The 21,122-nt window shown below is 43.4% G+C and overlaps 1 protein-coding gene across 1 annotated transcript in view; it reads left to right on the top strand.

Annotated features, from left to right (window-relative positions):
- Window positions 1–12,545: 12,545 nt before the first annotated feature.
- The window catches only part of LOC125035266, a 16,718-nt gene continuing 8,141 nt past the window's right edge, over window positions 12,546–21,122 (top strand). Inside the window, exons 1-4 of the mRNA XM_047627539.1 lie at window positions 12,546–12,693; window positions 15,838–15,922; window positions 16,343–16,513; window positions 17,283–17,401. Of these exons, the coding sequence (XP_047483495.1) occupies window positions 12,592–12,693; window positions 15,838–15,922; window positions 16,343–16,513; window positions 17,283–17,401 (477 nt within the window). The 5' untranslated portion in view covers window positions 12,546–12,591. The remainder of the gene's footprint in view (window positions 12,694–15,837; window positions 15,923–16,342; window positions 16,514–17,282; window positions 17,402–21,122) is intronic.

Here is a 21,122-nt window from a genome sequence, read left to right as displayed (position 1 = left end):
AGACTCTGAAGACAGTAATGAACAATCAAGATTTTAGTTTACAGAGCCAGACAAAATGTAGGAATGATTCCTTCAGGGAAATGGGAGTAGTTGCACGCGAAAATTCAGGATTAATGGAGAGTTAATGAAGAGTAATTGCATACTAGGATATAGGAATGAATTTTCCTATGGAGATAATGCAAACCAATGCAGGAAAGATTTTCCTGTGAAATATTGCATAATGAATGAACTGGAATTCAGCATCGCGTGGATTCAGGTATCATCACGACGTAAATTAACATGAGACTAATTAAATACTTAGACAAAGTTAGACAAAGCGCAGAGCTTGAGTGAAGCGAGGTGCACACACAATGAGCAGGAGACAGGTGCTAGTTGTGGGGAGATCTCGTATTTTATGAGGGGAGGAACACGGAACTTAATTTTTAAACATTTCGTAATGGAAAACATGAAAGAATTTAAATTAACACAAATTCAGATAAATATGGTTACATGGTTTCAAGTACCTTATATACAGTTGTAAGAAGAAAGTTATGGTGTTTACAAGACTAAAAGTTTCGTGGTAAGGAGACAGAAAAGCTGAGTACATATAAAGCATAAAAATGTTTGAATATCGATTATAACGATTACATACCTAGTGATTATGAATAAGCATTTTCTAACAAACATTTTGAGTATAAAGAAGACATAATTATACACAAAGACATCAGAATAACAGCATTATTTACGAGCAATAAGGGTTATCTTACCTTACAGTAACTCCACTGTTCTCAGCCGACTCCAACAGATCTACAGCCGTGACAATGACGAAGAGACCTTAGTACACGCTAAACTAACCCTAATTGCTCGTAAACAATCCCCATGCTATTATTCAGATGTCTTGTTTGTTCTTAAAATGTTCGTTAGAAAATGCTTATTCTGAATCACTGAGTATGTAATCACTATTATTATCGATATTCGAACATCTTTATGTTTTATGAACTCTCAGCAATTCTGTCTCCTTATCACGAAGCTTTTAGCCTTGTAAACAACATAACTCTCTTCTCACATACAACATTGCTTTTTCGGAATCAAAACGAAGTTTGTTCATAACAATTTCTGAGCAGCCGACAAAGAGACCTCTCTCTCTCGCTCTCTCTCTCTCTCTCTCTCTCTCTCTCTCTCTCTCTCTCTCTCTCTCTCTCTCTCTCTCTCTCTCTCTCTCTCTCTCTCTCTCTCCTGCCCTCTCTATCTCTCTCCTGCCCTCTCTCTCCTGCCCTCTCTCTCTCTCTCCTGCCCTCTCTCTCTCTCTCTCCTGCCCTCTCTCTCTCTCTCTCTCTCTCTCTCTCTCTCTCTCTCTCTCTCTCTCTCTCTCTCTCTCTCTCTCTCTCCTGCCCTCTCTCTCTCTCTCTCTCTCTTGCCCTCTCTCTCCCTCCTGCCCCCCCTCTCTCTCTCTCTCTCCTGCCCCCCCATAGCGTATACGTGCTTATGTACACAGTATACTCTCTCTCTCTCTCTCTCTCTCTCTCTCTCTCTCTCTCTCTCTCTCTCTCTCTCTCTCTCTCTCTCTCTCTCTCTCTCTCTCTCTCTCTCCTGTCCTCGCTCTCTCTCTCTCTCACTCTCTCTTTCTCTCTCTCTCTCTCACAGGAATTCGCCAGAGCAGGTACCAGTCGACCCATAATGCTGAGAACTTGCCTGGACGCCGCAGATCCACTCAACCTCCAGGAGCTCGTCACCCGAAAAGGACGCTTCCTGCCGGACGCCCGTGATCCTGACGAGGACAACAAGGACGTCGGTACGAGCAAGCCAAGACGGACCTGGATGAGATCTGCGGAAACGTGCCGCCGAGTTAGGCCTGGTGGAGGACTACGAGGACGAATCCGAAGTCAAGGAGGACCTGTGCGAGACCTTCGAGGACGTGTGGATGTCGAGGACGAACGGATTTACCAGGGACCAAGAAGAAGATGACGACAGGGACGAGCAGCCACGAAGATGCACCAGGGACAGCACACGCAAGAACGAAGTGATTACAAGTCAAGAACCAGCCAGGTTGGGTCACCCCTGAGGCAAATACCAGGCTCCTCGAGGGCGAGGCGTGAGTAGGTGACCGAGCAATATAAGTATGTATAAGTGGCTCCCACGTGGATGGCTCCCAAATGGTGCACCCACGCTGGCTGGCAGCATGGCAGATAATAATAACTGCCCCACGCACACTCCCGGGGTATATAAGGCCCAGGATGACCCAGGTCAGAAGAGTCACTACAGAGAGTTCCTGCCGAAAGCCTGTCGGGTCAAGGCTGGCGCTGAGCCAGCCGTCCGCCCTCCTCCGGGCTGACCACATACCCAGCACTAAGCCTTACCAAGACTTGTATCCGTGTGAATTATCTGTGTTGCTTACGCTTCTCAATAAAAGAGGTTAAGCAAACCTTCCCTTTCACTACTCCTGCTAAACCATATGTTTAAGGCTTTCATATAGAGCCTTTACACTCTCTCTCTCTCTCTCTCTCTCTCTCTCTCTCTCTCTCTCCAGCTCTCTCTCAGAGGCTGGCGACTATGACCGGAGCCCTCCCGCCTGAGACCGTAGGCGGGACGGCCTGCCTTGACCGGACAAGCGCGGGGCAGGAACTCTCTGTGATCTGGGTCATGCTTGGCCTTAAGTACTGGTGAGTGACGTGGGGAGCGACACCGCCGGTCGGCTTGGGTTAGCGAGGGTACCGCGTGGGCACACCACGTGGCAGACAGCGAGCATGTGGGAGCCATAGCGTATACGTGCTTATGTACACAGTATACTCTCTCTCTCTCTCTCTCTCTCTCTCTCTCTCTCTCTCTCTCTCTCTCTCCTGTCCTCGCTCTCTCTCTCTCTCACTCTCTCTTTCTCTCTCTCTCTCTCACAGGAATTCGCCAGAGCAGGTACCAGTCGACCCATAATGCTGAGAACTTGCCTGGACGCCGCAGATCCACTCAACCTCCAGGAGCTCGTCACCCGAAAAGGACGCTTCCTGCCGGACGCCCGTGATCCTGACGAGGACAACAAGGACGTCGGTACGAGCAAGCCAAGACGGACCTGGATGAGATCTGCGGAAACGTGCCGCCGAGTTAGACCTGGTGGAGGACTACGAGGACGAATCCGAAGTCAAGGAGGACCTGTGTGAGACCTTCGAGGACGTGTGGATGTCGAGGACGAACGGATTTACCAGGGACCAAGAAGAAGATGACGACAGGGACGAGCAGCCACGAAGATGCACCAGGGACAGCACACGCAAGAACGAAGTGATTACAAGTCAAGAACCAGCCAGGTTGGGTCACCCCTGAGGCAAATACCAGGCGCCTCGAGGGCGAGGCGTGAGTAGGTGTCCGAGCAATATAAGTATGTATAAGTGGCTCCCACGTGGCTGGCTCCCACGTGGTGCACCCACGCTGGCCCAAGCCAGCCGGCAGCATGGCAGATAATAATAACTGCCCCACCCGCACTCCCGGGGTATATAAGGCCCAGGATGACCCAGGTCAGAAGAGTCACTACAGAGAGTTCCTGCCGAAAGCCTGTCGGGTCAAGGCTGGCGCTGAGCCAGCCGTCCGCCCTCCTCCGGGCTGACCACATACCCAGCACTAAGCCTTACCAAGACTTGTATCCGTGTGAATTATCTGTGTTGCTTACGCTTCTCAATAAAAGAGGTTAAGCAAACCGTCCCTTTCACTACTCCTGCTAAACCATATGTTTAAGGCTTTCATATAGAGCCTTTACACTCTCTCTCTTCTCTCTCTCTCTCTCTCTCTCTCTCTCTCTCTCTCTCTCTCTCTCTCCAGCTCTCTCTCAGAGGCTGGTGACTATGACCGGAGCCCTCCCGCCTGAGACCGTAGGCGGGACGGCCTGCCTTGACCGGACAAGCGCGGGGCAGGAACTCTCTGTGATCTGGGTCATGCTTGGCCTTAAGTACTGGTGAGTGACGTGGGGAGCGACACCGCCGGTCGGCTTGGGTTAGCGAGGGTACCGCGTGGGCACACCACGTGGCAGACAGCGAGCATGTGGGAGCCATAGCGTATACGTGCTTATGTACACAGTATACTCTCTCTCTCTCTCTCTCTCTCTCTCTCTCTCTCTCTCACTCTCCTGTCCTCGCTTTCTCTCTCTCTCACTCTCTCTTTCTCTCTCTCTCTCTCACAGGAATTCGCCAGAGCAGGTACCAGTCGACCCATAATGCTGAGAACTTGCCTGGACGCCGCAGATCCACTCAACCTCCAGGAGCTCGTCACCCGAAAAGGACGCTTCCTGCCGGACGCCCGTGATCCTGACGAGGACAACAAGGACGTCGGTACGAGCAAGCCAAGACGGACCTGGATGAGATCTGCGGAAACGTGCCGCCGAGTTAGGCCTGGTGGAGGACTACGAGGACGAATCCGAAGTCAAGGAGGACCTGTGCGAGACCTTCGAGGACGTGTGGATGTCGAGGACGAACGGATTTACCAGGGACCAAGAAGAAGATGACGACAGGGACGAGCAGCCACGAAGATGCACCAGGGACAGCACACGCAAGAACGAAGTGATTACAAGTCAAGAACCAGCCAGGTTGGGTCACCCCTGAGGCAAATACCAGGCGCCTCGAGGGCGAGGCGTGAGTAGGTGACCGAGCAATATAAGTATGTATAAGTGGCTCCCACGTGGCTGGCTCCCAAATGGTGCACCCACGCTGGCTGGCAGCATGGCAGATAATAATAACTGCCCCACGCACACTCCCGGGGTATATAAGGCCCAGGATGACCCAGGTCAGAAAAGTCACTACAGAGAGTTCCTGCCGAAAGCCTGTCGGGTCAAGGCTGGCGCTGAGTCAGCCGTCCGCCCTCCTCCGGGCTGACCACATACCCAGCACTAAGCCTTACCAAGACTTGTATCCGTGTAAATTATCTGTGTTGCTTACGCTTCTCAATAAAAGAGGTTAAGCCAACCGTCCCTTTCACTACTCCTGCTAAACCATATGTTTAAGGCGTTCATATAGAGCCTTTACACTCTCTCTATTTCTCTCTCTCTCTCTCTCTCTTTCTCTCTCTCTCTCTCTCTCTCTCTATCTCTCTCTCTCTCTCTCTCTCTCTCTCTCTCTCTCTCTCTCTCTCTCTCTCTCTCTCTCTCTCTCTCTCTCTCTCTCTCTCTCTCTCTCTCTCTCTCTCACAGGAATTCGCCAGAGCAGGTACCAGTCGACCCATAATGCTGAGAACTTGCCTGGACGCCGCAGATCCACTCAACCTCCAGGAGCTCGTCACCCGAAAAGGACGCTTCCTGCCGGACGCCCGTGATCCTGACGAGGACAACAAGGACGTCGGTACGAGCAAGCCAAGACGGACCTGGATGAGATCTGCGGAAACGTGCCGCCGAGTTAGGCCTGGTGGAGGACTACGAGGACGAATCCGAAGTCAAGGAGGACCTGTGCGAGACCTTCGAGGACGTGTGGATGTCGAGGACGAACGGATTTACCAGGGACCAAGAAGAAGATGACGACAGGGACGAGCAGCCACGAAGATGCACCAGGGACAGCACACGCAAGAACGAAGTGATTACAAGTCAAGAACCAGCCAGGTTGGGTCACCCCTGAGGCAAATACCAGGCGCCTCGAGGGCGAGGCGTGAGTAGGTGACCGAGCAATATAAGTATGTATAAGTGGCTCCCACGTGGCTGGCTCCCAAATGGTGCACCCACGCTGGCTGGCAGCATGGCAGATAATAATAACTGCCCCACGCACACTCCCGGGGTATATAAGGCCCAGGATGACCCAGGTCAGAAAAGTCACTACAGAGAGTTCCTGCCGAAAGCCTGTCGGGTCAAGGCTGGCGCTGAGTCAGCCGTCCGCCCTCCTCCGGGCTGACCACATACCCAGCACTAAGCCTTACCAAGACTTGTATCCGTGTAAATTATCTGTGTTGCTTACGCTTCTCAATAAAAGAGGTTAAGCCAACCGTCCCTTTCACTACTCCTGCTAAACCATATGTTTAAGGCGTTCATATAGAGCCTTTACACTCTCTCTATTTCTCTCTCTCTCTCTCTCTCTTTCTCTCTCTCTCTCTCTCTCTCTCTCTCTCTCTCTCTATCTCTCTCTCTCTCTCTCTATCTATCTTTCTCTCTTCCTCTCTCTCTCTCTCTCTCTCTCTCTCTCTCTCTCTCTCTCTCTCTCTCTCTCCAGCTCTCTCTCTCCCTCTCTCTCCAGCTCTCTCTCTCTCTCTCTCTCTCTCTCTCTCTCTCTCTCTCTCTCTCTCTCTCTCCAGCTCTCTCTCTCTCTTTCTCTCTCTTCCCAGCGCTCTCTCTGTCTCTGTCTCTCTCTCTCCCTCTCTCTCTCTCTCTCTCTCTCTCTCTCTCTCTCTCTCTCTCTCTCCAGCTCTCTCTCTTTCTCTCTCTCTCCAGCGCTTTCTCTATCTCTCCCCAGTTTTCTCTCTCTCCCCAGCTTTCTATACCGTGTCCATAAGCACGATTTGTGTAAGCCATTAGACATAAACCACGTGGCTGTCCAGTAAAGAACCATCGCCTTAGCGAGGACTTGGATGATGAATATATCTGACCTCATCTGTTCGTTCCCAGAAGTCAACCACGCGAACCCGTGCTCAGCTTTTACCTTAAGATTTACATGTGTCGTAAGTACGTTGACTACCATTGCTGTTCACGAACAACCTCTTACAAACTGATGGCAGGGTGGTCGTTTCGTCCTTTTGGTTTGCAACACGGACACACAGTCTCCAAAATCCGCTCGATGTTTCCACGATACGACCATGTCTCCAAAACCTCGTGAGTACACGTTTTGGGCCTTTTTCTTTTTCTTTTCCCTCCCCTCTTCTCTCATAAATGTATTAAGCCGTATGTGCAGTCACTCTCACGTTGGTTTTGTTGGGTAAAAGTGGTAAGTGACAGCAAATGGTACGTTCTCATACTATTCTTTTGACCTTAAATAGCATTACTGTGTCATCACGGTATGTGGTCAACAAACATGAATATCGTTTATTAATCAAGTATTTAATTAATTTCTCTCGTTATTAGAGATTTATATTGTTTCAACTGTAACGATTTTAACGCGTTCGCAATTTTCTCTTTCTCACGAACATCATATAATTTATTTATATTCCCACAGCGCATTTCCCGTCTTGACCTGACCTCGCTCTCTCTTCCAGTCGGTCGACACGTGAAAGTCCAAGAGATGACCGCTGTTTTTTCCCGATATTTGGTTGTTGTTGTTGTTTACGCAATAGGGATAACCGTAGCATCGTTACATTGCTCATTGGTGATACGTTCTATTGGCGCTAGAGCGGAGCTTGTAATGCGATTTTTTTTATAAATAAATTATTTTGACTATAGCGTTAGGATCTTCCCCATATCATAGTGCACAGGGATGTCTGATGTAGACTGGGGTTGCGTGAATCGCCTAATAGATCTACGCACCAACGTTACGATTGTAGGTACAGGTAAAAACAGTTATTCGTTCGATCGGCAACTTTTGACTCGGGGTGACCCGCAGTTGCGTCCATTAATTAACGCAGGACTAGAATCGTTATTCGCTTATTAATCACACACTTCTCACTCTCTAGAAGTCGCTTGCATGTTTAGGGTAAATCCCAAGCGTTCGTGTGATTCGCGATAGATAGATACCCGTAGGGAATGTCACCAGCGCCCATCACCGATTTGCGGAATAGAGTGGGTTATTTAATTTTTTTCCCGGGTCGTTCGCTTCATTCAGTACGTTTTTTTTTTTTAGGGGGGCATAGGAGATCCCCCGTCGATGAAGTCTAACATGCATAGCTAGACTTTTCCCTTATCTTCCTCGGCACTTCAGATTTACTGACCCCGAAATTATATGCTTGCGAGAAGGCTTGCGAATATTTTTCACCGTTCATTAGTGCGTACATTCCGTCGCATATCATAAAATGTTGAATGCAATGTGGTAGTTGAAATAATTCCGTATTAATTGCATCGCTAGTTTATTGCATTATTGTTAAAATAAACGTTAATCATACATTTCCGCTCAGAACAAAAGTCACTAAACCCTTTTTATTAATAGGGTTGGTTGCTGTCGTAGTTGCAGGCGTAAGGATCTATGATGTATCTCCTTTGCCCGCGATTTTGCCAGTCGTGACGAGTGACTAGTATATGATTTCTTATTATTTTATACATTTCTTCTTTTTGTTACGGCAATTGGTTTAAGTAAATCCCTGCGGATTGCCGTTGTCTTTTCCCTTATCTACTCATATCTATCAGAGCCAGCTGGTAGTTCAAGCCAGGTCCTTGCAGAATGCTACTCAGGTCTTCCTCTCCTATTTTCTTCTTTAACTTTGTGAAAGTGAAATATAAAAAGAAAAAAAAAGAAAATAACTTAAAAACGAACATTAAAACTGCAGATTAATATCGGCTAGTGGCACTTACTATCTTGGCCCTTATGTGTATAATCTGGTTCACCGATATCCGACACGGCACCAAAGGATGACCCTGCTGCAGAAACTGTTACCTTAGGATGCTGTGGGAAGGACGTCACCGGAAGATCGCCATATACCTACGGACCAGGATGTTCGTCAGAGCAAGCATTAAGCCGCCCGAGTGGAAGGGCGCCACCCGTAGATCCAGCGAAGGACCAGGAATTCGCCATCGCAGGTGCCAGTTACCTCATGATGCTGTGGAAGGGGGCCGCCTGCCTGGACGCCCGCAGATCCAATCAAACTCCAGGAGCTCGTCAGCGCAGGTATCAGCCGCCCTGAGATGCCGAAGAGGACGCCTCCTGCTCGGACGACCGTAGATCTTGACGAGGATTACGAGGACATCTGGACGAGCACGCAACCGAGAAGGACCTGGACGAGATCTGCGAGGACGTGTGCTGAGCGGGTTCGCCGCCGAGTGAGGCCTGGACAAAGGCTACGAGGAAGTCTGGACGAGTCCGAAGTCAAGGAGGACCTGTGCGAGACCTTCGAGGACGTGTGGACGTTGAGGACGGATGGATCACATTAAGGTCCAGGATGAAGATGACGACAAGGACGAGAAGTTACGAAGATGCACCAAGAACAACGCACGCGAGAGAGAGATGACCAGAATATCAGGATCAGCCAAAGTTGGGTCACATTTGAGGCAAATCTAAGGCGCCTCGAGGACGAGGCGTGAGTATGCCGTGTACATAAGCACGATTTGTGTAAACCATTGGCTCTAAGTCCAGTGAAGAACCAGCGACTCAGCGAGGGCTTAGATGACGAGTTTATCTGACCTCGTCTGACCTATCAGTTTGTGTCCAGCGGCCGAAGTGATAAGGTTATATCACCAACCTTCCGCCCTCCTACAGGGCTGGTTGGAGGACACGCGATACCACACTCAGTGCGTACCCTAGGACATGGGCATCGTATGTGTAGAACTCTTCATAAATAAAGAGTCAAGCCGTTATAGAACTATGGCTACCCCTGCAAACCATTGTACAAAGGTTCTCGATAGACTTTTACAGTCTGGGTGGCCGAGCAATATACCGTGTCCAAGGGCACGATTAGCGTAAGCCATTTAACATAAACCACGTGGCTGTTTGCCACGTGGCTCGAAGTCCAGTAAAGAACCAGCGCCTCTGCGAGGAGGTCAGAATATATCTGACCGCGTCTGACCCTTCTGTCCGTGACCAGTATTGCCGGGCTCAAGTCATATCACCAGCCTCCCGCCCTCTACAGGGCTGGCGGACCTGCGATATCACACTCTAGGACATAGGCTCGTGTATTCCCCTTACTGTGTAGAACTAATTATGAGCTAAGCCGTTATAACCACTAGCACTGCCCAACCAGTTACATAGCCAATGTTCAGAGGCATCTATAGCCTGTTACTCTCTCTCTCTCTCTCTCTCTCTCTCTCTCTCTCTCTCTCTCTCTCTCTCTCTCTCTCTCTCTCTCTCTTTCTCTCTCTCTCTATTCACTCTCCAGCCCCCCGCCCTCTGTTTCTCCAGCCCCTTCTCTCTCTCTCTCTCTCTCTCTCTCTCTCTCTCTCTCTCTCTCTCTCTCTCTCTCTCTCTCTCTCTCTCTCTCTCTCTCTCTCTCTCTCGCTCTCTCTCTCTTTATATATATATATAAGATAATTATAAATAAATTCATTGTATATCAAAACAATAGCCAAGGTGAAACTTTTGCTGAAAATGCCATGTCGAAGGTAATTTACTAGGAAATAGTTTTGATCTTCAGTAAGATTTGTGTCCTTGTTCCAGGTGCTAGTTATCGACTGGTATGTAGCTTCTGTCGTCATTTCAAGGTCAAGTTTTGCCTTGTTTTCGGGTGGGCATTAATGGACCCATTTAAATATGCATGTGTGGTCTCACAATGCTCTTAGCAGAAACAATTATGACCGTCACTTAACGGGCAGGAGGTTTTGGAGGGAACCGGGAGGCCAGCTACGACCAATCTATAATTGATAGTGCAGAATTTTGCGCAATGGAAAAAAATCTAAGAAAGATGTATTTAATCAAACTGGCTCCTTTGCTAGCATTACAATGCCAGGTCCAGCAATGTAGGTCAGGCTTAAGTACCAACAGCTAGCGATCCTCAAACTCGTGAGAGCTCGCATAGCCTAGTGAAGTGAACTCTGACCGACAGATAAATCATAGCCAGCTCGATCCCGTCCGGATACCACACGGGTCACCTTCTCCTACCGAAGGCGGGATTCTGCTGGAGATGACATGGCTACCCCATTTGGGTGGCACTATCACCACGGTCTAAACAATGAAATGTGCAACCATCTCCCAACTGGAACCTGAGTGCTCTATGTAGTTGGACCTATACCTCAAATGTTTTCCCGTTGGACACAAACACACCATGCCCTTCTTTCGCTAAGGCTTCACATACATAAAAACAATTTTACTGTAGATCTACATCTGTACAAATGCATACCGCATTACATACTGGGCCTAAGCCTAAATATAAAGATAATACATGTAGCACTAATAGCTGCCAATTGCATCGCCAAAAGACTGATGTTGCTTAATACCCATCACTGATTTACAAGCATTATGATACCAGATGAAATATTTGAGACATCATTTCATCCCCCTGGAATGTGGTTAAATACAAATGAAAGTAGCCATAACTCGAGCACCGATCCACATTAATCAATGTAACCGCATGTAGCCCCATGACAAGCATCTCAACAAAGACCTAAAGAAACTTCAAACACACATGAAAACAAAGGCAAACATCACCTGATACAAGCACCTAAAAAGACACTCAGCCCGCCATTAGGAACGTCTCTAGCACGAGTCTCGTGCCAGAGACTTTTCTCAGTGGATGCATCTCCGTTCTTCCCACAAGATGGGAAGGGCGGAATGGGACTGTTGATTCCCGAGAGGACTTATGTCCTCTTCAGTAGCAGTAGACAGTATTTAAGATGGGCGCCACTCGCAAAATTTCCTTTGAATGTATTTTTTATAACTTCTGGAATATGGAAAACCATCATTAACATAACTGATCTCAACATGGTCGACTATAGCACGTCTACAGCACCTTGGAACGCCCCAAAGAGGAAAGCCCCATTGGGCTACTCAGCTATTCCAAAGGCACCTTTCCGTCTTTCCAGTGGAACTCTGACGGTCATTCCAGCGGTGCCTCCTCGGCCTTTTCGATGGCGCCTCTTCGGCCATTCCAGTAGTGCTCCGTCGATCATCCCAATGGCGCCCCCTTAGCCAATTTAATTCAAGGTCTATATACGCATAACTTTGTTTTAATGGCCCTTCCAAAGCTTCATGACGAACATAAAGCATCCCGCCCGGGCATTTGCATTATTATGGCAGGTGTCATTCAAATATAAGATCTCGCTCTGAAAGCCCGCCATGAACGAATCGTTTAATAACACATGACACATGTTATGTGCAAAGCAGAAATAATACAATGTAATGAATGTACAGACCTAATTTTAGTTTATTTATCATCCTCATTTGTTATTCATACATATTCCTGAAATATTGCCAAACAAACGTTAATCTATTTATCGCCATTACTTGTCATCTTTGCTTTGGTCTGGTAGAAGAAATGTAATTGGTAATGCAAAGCTTTTAATACAGCCATAGGCAGTTCACTGAAGAACAGAGGGTCGATAAAAAGTAAAGCACTAATAAACATATGCATTGGAGACGCGCTTGAAAGCCTATATTGTCTGCGTTTATATTTGCATTAGTTAAATATTCGTGTAAATACAAGAGAGACTAGCTAATGTTGAATTGGGAAAGAACAATTATATGATAATATGATGCGCGACAATGAAAGTGACTCAGCGTGACTCACCGCGGCGTGCGCTCAGCATCACGGATTTTATGACGTCACGGGTTAATATGTGGAAGCTGAGTTTATGGCCATTATGCAAATGGTAAAGAGGGAGAAACAAGAAAATATTTATTTAGTCAAGATTGAATGCATCTTGCATGAAGTATTTATCGATTTACTTTGCACAATTTACAATGTACAGTTATCAAATATTTTTTGACGATTGATATGGGGAGCAAAACATAGCCTAAAGTCTAAGGGGGTAGAGGTAAAACGCCATTGTAATTATCAAAATAAGTTGGAAATGTCTCATTACTATTTCAATTGTATTACTTTTATTTTTTCAAAGTCCAATTTCAGCTCGGACTCGAACGTGAGTGTGCAGACATGGCGACCGAAACGGAAAGTCTAGACATCCTGGAAGAGCGAGTGAAAAGGCTCGAGGAGAAGATATTTGGCCCTCTACCCAAAGATGCAGAATATCCAGAGGTGAGAGTGCTGCAGGGGCACGGTCTGAAGAGGCTAGACAGTGGAAGATTTCTACAATAACCATAAGAATGACAAGGAAATTGGTGAACTGTCGGACTAAGGAAGGGTAAACAAAGCCAGTCAAAGAGGGCGTATAGTTACAATATGAGCTTTATTATGTTCAGCTTATATCTGTAACTGAGAATTAAGTACACCACAAATTTAGGAAAATAGTAAAGTAAACGTGATATTTTCCGAAACATAACTTTACATTTATAAGTTTTCCTTTGTTTACTTTTCATTCGCAAACCCTTATTTCCGAGGTAGCATTATTTCCATTCAACAGCTTGGCGACCCATGGGAAATCATAGTTATCATAATATATGTGGTTGATTTGTACCTATTCTAGAGAATGAAAAGACAGATTTGTACAGTCAGAAAATAAGTATTATTACTCTTTGCACAGAATAATATGAAAAAATCAATGTATTGGTGTGCAATAACCAGGCAAAGTAGTTAGCACCATAATCAGAGAGGCATTCACTTCCTCACTGAACACTAGCAAAGGTAACAATAGTTTTTTTTCTGACTGTACTTATAGTAACTCTTCACAGGGTAAATATTCAGAATACCTTCGCATGATGAATCATAAACATATTCGTATGAATTGATTCTTCTCACCCTCTACTACACAGATGTATAGAATTTATATCGCGAAAACCCCCCAATACCTACGATCTTATCTACAAGAGCAGGGGACAGTATGATTGGTCTTAGGGAAATTGTGGAGTAAAATATGCGAATAAAATGTAGAGGTTTGGTCAATAGATAGTCAATTGCAGGGAGCCATACTCCCTGTAACCACCCCATGGGGGGCTACTATCCCCCAACCACTGCCCTGGACAATAAAGAATCCACCAAATATGTACGGTAGGATAGAGTGTAAGACAGACTTAGCATCAGGTGCTCAGGCATGTTGGTCATATGCTCCAGCTTGCTGTGAATGTGTGAACGATTCTTTATCTTCCATTATGGGAGCTTGTGGGCAGGTAATCCACAACAGGGAGAACACCCCCCAACATTAGACAATATAGAGACTTTTTCTGTACATTTTATTGATATTTTACACCACAATTTCCTTGGTACCATTCATGCCCTCCCCTGCTATTGGGACCAAGAATAAGGGAGTTTGGGGCAAATTTCCTACTTATATCGGCAGTTGAGAATGAGAAGAATCTATCAGTACCAATATTGTCGTAATCGCTCATTCAAAGATTTTCTGAATATCTACCCTTTAAAGTACGAAGTCAAAGTCCTTAACTCAAAGTCACAATAGTTAAGTGAATATTCAGAATGCCTTGGCATGACCAATCTCAACAACAGTTAGATTCCGTTCACTCTCTTCTACCCACATGTAGAAATAATGGGATAGAATATGAATAATATATGGAAGAAGAGAGAAACCTTTTTAACCCCAGTGGGAATTTGGTACATCAAGCCAAATTACCGGCTTGTAGCACTTTGGCGCGCCGCCCACGGCGTACAGCCGCACACCACAGATCAAGCGGTTTGTTTTGACGCCTCACGGCGTGACCTGTCAGGTAGGGGTTAATGTCATCTTTTCATGTCTTGCATATTTCATTGAGAGTTGTTTGTGAGTCATACCTGTTAAATAGTAAGGTTTTGTATCCTTGCAACAAGTAGGTATGGATAAAAGACAAAGTTCAAAATGGGAGCTTATACATTCATCATTCCACTTCCATTAATTAGGGAGCATTGTGGGTGCCTGGTTCACGATAATAACTTATACTCTCCCTGACTTGCCAGGAGTCCAGCTACAATTGCAGTGACTGTATTTACCAAAACTACTGATACATGAATGATCTGTGCAAGTAAATAATGTCAGAAATGAAGAAAATAGGGAACACAGTGATTGGGAGGGGCTTTTTCACTTGTGTAATTGCCTGTTATTACCAATCCCCTTTCCCTTCCCAGAAACCCCAGATAGCCAGGCATTTTAACCCCTTGGATCCGGGTGACGTGACCAATATCATGAAAAAAATCAAGAGACGGGGGGCGGGTGACATGAACATACAGTCATGGGAAAATCTGGCTGAAGGCCAGGATGATGGAAAAGACTCGCCACGAGTGCACAAACCGATTGGGAGGTGTATTTTAGTTATTTGGAGATTTTCCCATTGATGTACGAGTGGGTGATGTGAACATGTCATCATGAGTAAATTTGCCTAAGGGCTGGGGTGATGGGAACTTGCCTTCATGAGAATTTCACTGAGGGAAGACATATTTCCTTGCTCAGAATCCTGTTCCTACCCGCCGTGACCAGCAGCACAGGTTGTATTACGAAAAGTTATGGACTACCTTAAAATGATCATATAAAGTATTTACAAGGAAACAGTTAAATCAAATGACAAATATTGGCTTTGGGGGGAAAAAGCTAAAAGAACTTCTGCAAAAAAACAAAAAAAAAAGAGAGAGAAAATAACATTTTAGAGGGGAGACATGGAGTCTTCTCACTGCACATAAGTGTTACTGTGCAACACACCTGTCAGAGTGGCCACCCAAGTAAGCCTTAATGCTTGTTTAACATTGTTGGAGTTTAAAGCAAAGAGATCACTGCTTTCCTGGACTAAACCATGGGAGCTTAGATTTGTGAGTTAATAAGCAACTGTAGCACCACACTTTCTTGAGATTATATATGGTATGTTAATTAATATGGTCATTTATGCTTTCCATATAGCAAACTTCTTGTTGCAGTTACCTCCACATACTTTGGTGGTATGGTGAAAGGCCAGCAAATATCTTATTCGTATATTGTGGTATAATGATTAGTGTGAATGTGCAATATATAGAAGATCAGGTACGATTATGATCTGTAAATATATTATGTGTTAATAACCAGTTTGTTTCTTTAATGTACACTAACTATGTAGGAATGCTGTGGGCTTAGTGCAGGGGTTCTCAAAATCTTTTCATTGGTGGCACCTTAAAGTCACGTAGCTCATTTTATATTTTACCCTTTTCCTTTACCACCACCACACCATACCAATACTACCACTACACCACCACCATTACATTGCCACCTTTTTTCTTCTTTTTTTCAATTTAAACTAAAGTTATTAATAATTACTTCTTTTTTTTTTACAGGTTGTGTCCACACTTGCTTCCTTGGGTGGCCAGTTGGGCAGTGCCCTTGGAACTAGAGACAGGATGATGATGGTCATGAAGAGATGTGAGTAATATGGCTTCTTAAAAGATAGTACTTCATGTATTGTGTGTTCACTGACACAGAGAAACAGGGAAAAACCTTATAGTCACAATTCTTTCTTTCCTACGGTTTGTTTATCCTTTTTCCTTCATATGTCACTTCCTACTCTTACTTCAACAATCTACCTGATTTATTTTGTGTGTGTGTGTGTGTGTGTGTGTGTGTGTGTGTGTGTGTGTGTGTGTGTGTGTGTGTGTGTGTGTGTGTGTGTGTGTGTGTGTGTGTGTGTGTGTGTGTGTGTGTGTGTGTGTGTGCGTGTGTGTGTGTGCGTGCGTGCGTGTGTGTGTGTGTTTGTTTGTTTTGTTTGTTTGCTTGCTTGTTGTTTCTCTTTCTTTTTCTTTCTTTCTTTCTTCTAATCTTCAAACACAATATCTCTTCTCTCAGTGGAAGAATTGGAGCGGTACCTTGACCCAGCATATGGAGAGTCTTTTGAGTTATCTGATAATGTGAAACTGGACCTGGTGCTGACCCGAGAAGAGCTGCTCCGAAACCAGCATCAGCAGCTAAACACGCTACACTCACTCAAGCATGTTCTTGACTCACAGCACATTAGTGGTAAGTAATGATATATTTGGTCTGTTATGAAGATTTTGTAGCTTTGTCATTTTAATGGGTGATTATGTGATTATGTGCATCTGATGAAATTGGGGAATCAGAGACTGGGCAAACATATATTAATGACCACATATCTGTAACAACAACTTAAAATCCAAAGACAAAGGTTACTTATATATTTGTTCAGAGAAAATAGATTTGGATAGTGTAGTTTATTCAGAGAAATAGTAAGAGTAAGCGTATAGGTAAATACACTATCATTAATCACATGCTTTACCTTTAACCCAATGCTGCCAGTAGTGTTCACTTTGTTTCTTGAAATGTTTTGCACACAGTTAGCCACCAAGGAGTCCATTAGTAGACCTTGTGACCTCACCTGATCCACCTTTCCTGTAGACATTATAATTTTTATGGTGTTATTAACATTACTAATAGCCAATATAAGATCAAAGAAACTTTCCAAAAATCAAGGAAAAAGTAAAGAGGTACTAGTAAATGACTCCTTGATGACTACAGTGAGCCATTTATGTGTAAAGACAGGTAAACAAACCTCACAGTGGGCATGGCATGTACATATATGCCTTTCCCAGCAACACCACACATAAATGGTTACAATGGCAGGTCTGTTTACAGTAGTTTAAATTTTTTAACCCCCAGATCCAAAATGACTGCCAACTTCTATATAAAAACAACCTGACTATAAAGTCTTTCTTTTGCTTGTATGACTTGTGGAATTATATAAGAGGACTTATTTTTCGTTTCTTTCCAGATACACCCAACCTGAGTGACGAACTTATCCAGATAGCTAACAAACACAGCCAGGATGAAGAAGCTGCCACTGCACAAAGCATGCAGATCAAGAATATGCTGGACCAGTATAATGCTATTGTATCCTTTAATATGAAGAAAGCCTTGCTTGATGTTTGTTTGTAGCAGTCACTTCACATCTGTGGCTTCAAGCTACCATCATTTATTTTCATGTAAGCAATTGAGTATACGATCCCAACTGGGAAGAGAAATGTCTCACGGGTCTACAGTTTATTAAGATTTTATATATTTGATTATTATTATTATTATTATTATTATTATTATTATTATTATTATTATAGAGGATATAGAGAAGCTTTTGAGTAAATAGATTTTCTATTTCTCCATTCCCTTTTCATGTGGAAGGAGTAAAAAAAAGTTGATGGAAGTTTTTTCTCCCTTATTACCACCAATTGTCTAGTATTATCATTTAAGAGTAATGTAGGAAAGAACACTATAACTGTCTTCTGCAAAGTACTCCTAACTTTCAACCCATTTTAGCTCCTGTTTAAGGTAAATCTTTGACACTAAAAGAAAGTGGTCTTTTTACATGTTTTTTTTACTATGACGACAATTACAATTACAGTTTGTAATATGTATTTGAAGAAAGGAAAAGCCTGTTTTCTATACTAGTATACAATATATAGTTTGTAATTTGGACATTAGCGTGTAAGTAAGCCAAAAGTCTTTTTTGTATGTGTGTGTACAAGCAAATTTGTGGGAAATGCCCATGTAAGAGATAGATTTTGATGAATGTCATCTAATAGTGTTTAACAGGTATGGATATTTTTGTATAATTATTTATAATGGATAAAGATATTTCAACACTTTTGAATTAGAATGTGTCTCATTAACCCCTTTCAGCTCTGAACATCTAAGCATGGCTTAAGATGTTGACTTATTCCCATTCAACAAATATTCTTGGTTTTAGTCATTGGTGCATCATATGTTTCTGCTTATGAATAGAGAGACTGTTAAATGTATTCAAAAGAAGGTTTATTTAAGTGTACTTAAACTATGCATATAGTGGAATTATTTCAGTGTGATGAAATAACTTTTTATAGAATGTGCACTTGTTATCCTGGTGGATATTAACCCGATGCCGCTGGGGATGGCATGTACGTACATACCATACCCACTCTGAGTTTAGTTTATTAATTGACATTTTGATGGCTCCACAAGTACTTTGTCACCATGGAGTCAATTACAAGTGCTCCCTTTTGTGCTTGTTCACCCTTTTCCTTGATTTTTGGAAATATTCTCTTTATCTTATATTGCTATTTTTTTATATTAATTATAATGTCTATTAGTAATAACAGACTTGATATTGATATCTTAATAAAATCAGGTGAGGTCATGAGATTTACTAATTGCCTCCTTAGTGGCAGAGCACTTGTGGAACCATCTATGTGTAAAAGACTAAAATTCACACCACATTTTTCCTGGCGGCATTGAGTTAAGGGGACTTTAGGGTTTCTGTTCCTTTAGAACGATATGGATTACATACTATAGTGGCAGTATTTGTTTTGTAATTGCAGAAGAATATATCAAATGTTATGTATTTTATGAATGCAGAAAGATCACCATCTTGAATTTTTCAAGTAGGTAAAGGTAATTTTTAATGTCTGGACAAGTAGCTGTCTTTACTAAAAGCTCGGACATTCAGAGCTGAAGGGGATTTTATTTTTGCAGTAGTTACCCAAAGTATATTTAACTCCCTGGCATGCTGGGCTTGGTGCATCCCCTTACTTATTTGTATTAAAAAAAAAATAAAAAAATAAAAAAAATCAGAACATCCTCTGCTGCTGTTATAGAGATTGTGATATTAGGCAGAGAATCTACAGTGCCTTTCCATGGATCTCCAATTCATGCTCTTCAGTTAGCTATGCCATATTTAAAGTGTACAATAATTAGTCCAGAACTAGAATACCAAGTACCCAGGTTTTTATGTCCTATGGACTAACGTTCCACAACTCAAGAGCAATTATTTGGTTTTATACCATTTGTATGGTTAGCCAGACCTGTCAGCAGTCCGAACCATAATAAGAAGTCGCATGTAGTCTAGTCCCTGAGCTTTTATTTGTCTACATGCTCGCACTTTAACCCAGTGTGTGTAACATGCCATTCCCACTGAGTTTAGGTTACTAATTGTCTCTACAAGTACTAGGTTGCCAATGAGCCAATTACTAGTACTACCTATGTCACCTTTCTGCCTTTTTCCTTGATTTTTAAAAATATTTTCTTGTATCCTATGTTGTTAGTAATGTTAATAATATTAGGATAATAATGTATAATAATGATAACAGCATCAATATTGATAGCAGAATTAAAAAAACTATTTTCCCAAAAATTCTAGGAAAGGTGAAATCCCTTGCTCGTTGTTGTCGTGGAGTGAGGCTCGATGTAGCGGATCACCCCTAACTTGGTCCTCAGCCCTCGCCTCAACTAATTTTGTAGGGTCTTTTCTTCTCCTCCTATAATTTTCCTCTTTTTCATCCTCTTGTTCTGTCCACTTATCTTGATTGTTAAACTCATTTTTGCCCTTATTGCCACAATAATGCTCCCTACTACCATAACTCCTTCCCCTTCTAAGAACTTTACTTTATGCTATGCCTGTCCAACCTGTAACTTTACCCCAATCATTAACTCATTCCTAACCCTTTTCGCTACTCAACTTTATCATAGTGCCATATGACCTTTGATGTCATAGAGCACTTCCTTAACTGGGGGCTTTGCTGTCAAACCTCATGCTATCACTATATTTTGAATACACCACCAATGATGTTAAATGATAAAGCAGCAAAAAAAAAAAATCAGTAAATAAATGAATAACCACTTGTAGAGCCACCTATGTGCAGAGACATTTTCCAAAACAATACTACAGTGACCACTACATTTTCCAAGTGACATGGGGTTAATGCTCATATAAAACCCAAATATTTCATGGTTTAGTTTTAGCAGCAGAAGAAAAAAGTTTTGATTTATATCTGTGATGTAAGTAAAAGTGAGTAGGTTGTTGTATAAAAGTCAGAACAAAGAAATAACAAAATCCAACATCATTAGTGCATACTCTAACAGCCTGGATTGTTTTGACTTTCATGATCTTGTGGCAAAAAATACCTGTAAGCATTTTGAGAAAATTATTGCAAACAAAGGCCTTTATTTTGACAGTTTAATAGCTATTTGGTACAAAAGCTCAGATAATGTTTTTTTTCTTCATAGGATTATACATTAACCATTATCTGAATTTGACTATCAGGAATCTGAAATATAAGTGCAACCAATATTTTCTCTTCCCTCTTCTCTTTCTCTTTCTATTTTCTCCTTTATTCTCTTTTCTAATTTCTCCTCATTTCTCATCATTTCTCATTTCTCAATTCTCAATTCTTCTCCTCTTCTTCTTCTTCTCTTCTTCTTCTCTTCTTCTTCTTCTCTTCTTCTCCTCCTCTTCTTCTTCTCCTCCTCTTCTTCTCCTCTTCTTCTTCTCTTCTTCTTCTCCTCTTCTTCTCCTCTTCTTCTTCTTCTCCTCTTCTTCTTCTTCTCCTCTTCTTCTTCTCCTCTTCTTCTTCTTCTTCTCCTCTTCTTCTTCTCCTCTTCTTCTTCTCTTCTTCTTCTCCTCTTCTTCTCCTCTTCTTCTTCTCCTCTTCTTCTTCTCTTCTTCTCCTCTTCTTCTTCTTCTCCTCTTCTTCTTCTTCTCCTCTTCTTCTTCTCCTCTTCTTCTTCTTCTTCTTCTCTTCTTCTTCTTCTCCTCTTCTTCTTCTCCTCTTCTTCTCTTCTTCTCCTCTTCTTCTTCTTCTCCTCT

Source organism: Penaeus chinensis, chromosome 19, assembly GCF_019202785.1.
Source record: "Penaeus chinensis breed Huanghai No. 1 chromosome 19, ASM1920278v2, whole genome shotgun sequence".
NCBI classification, from domain to species: domain Eukaryota; kingdom Metazoa; phylum Arthropoda; class Malacostraca; order Decapoda; family Penaeidae; genus Penaeus; species Penaeus chinensis.
Note: the sequence above shows the minus strand (reverse complement) of the source record. Positions and strands in the feature narration are given on the sequence as shown.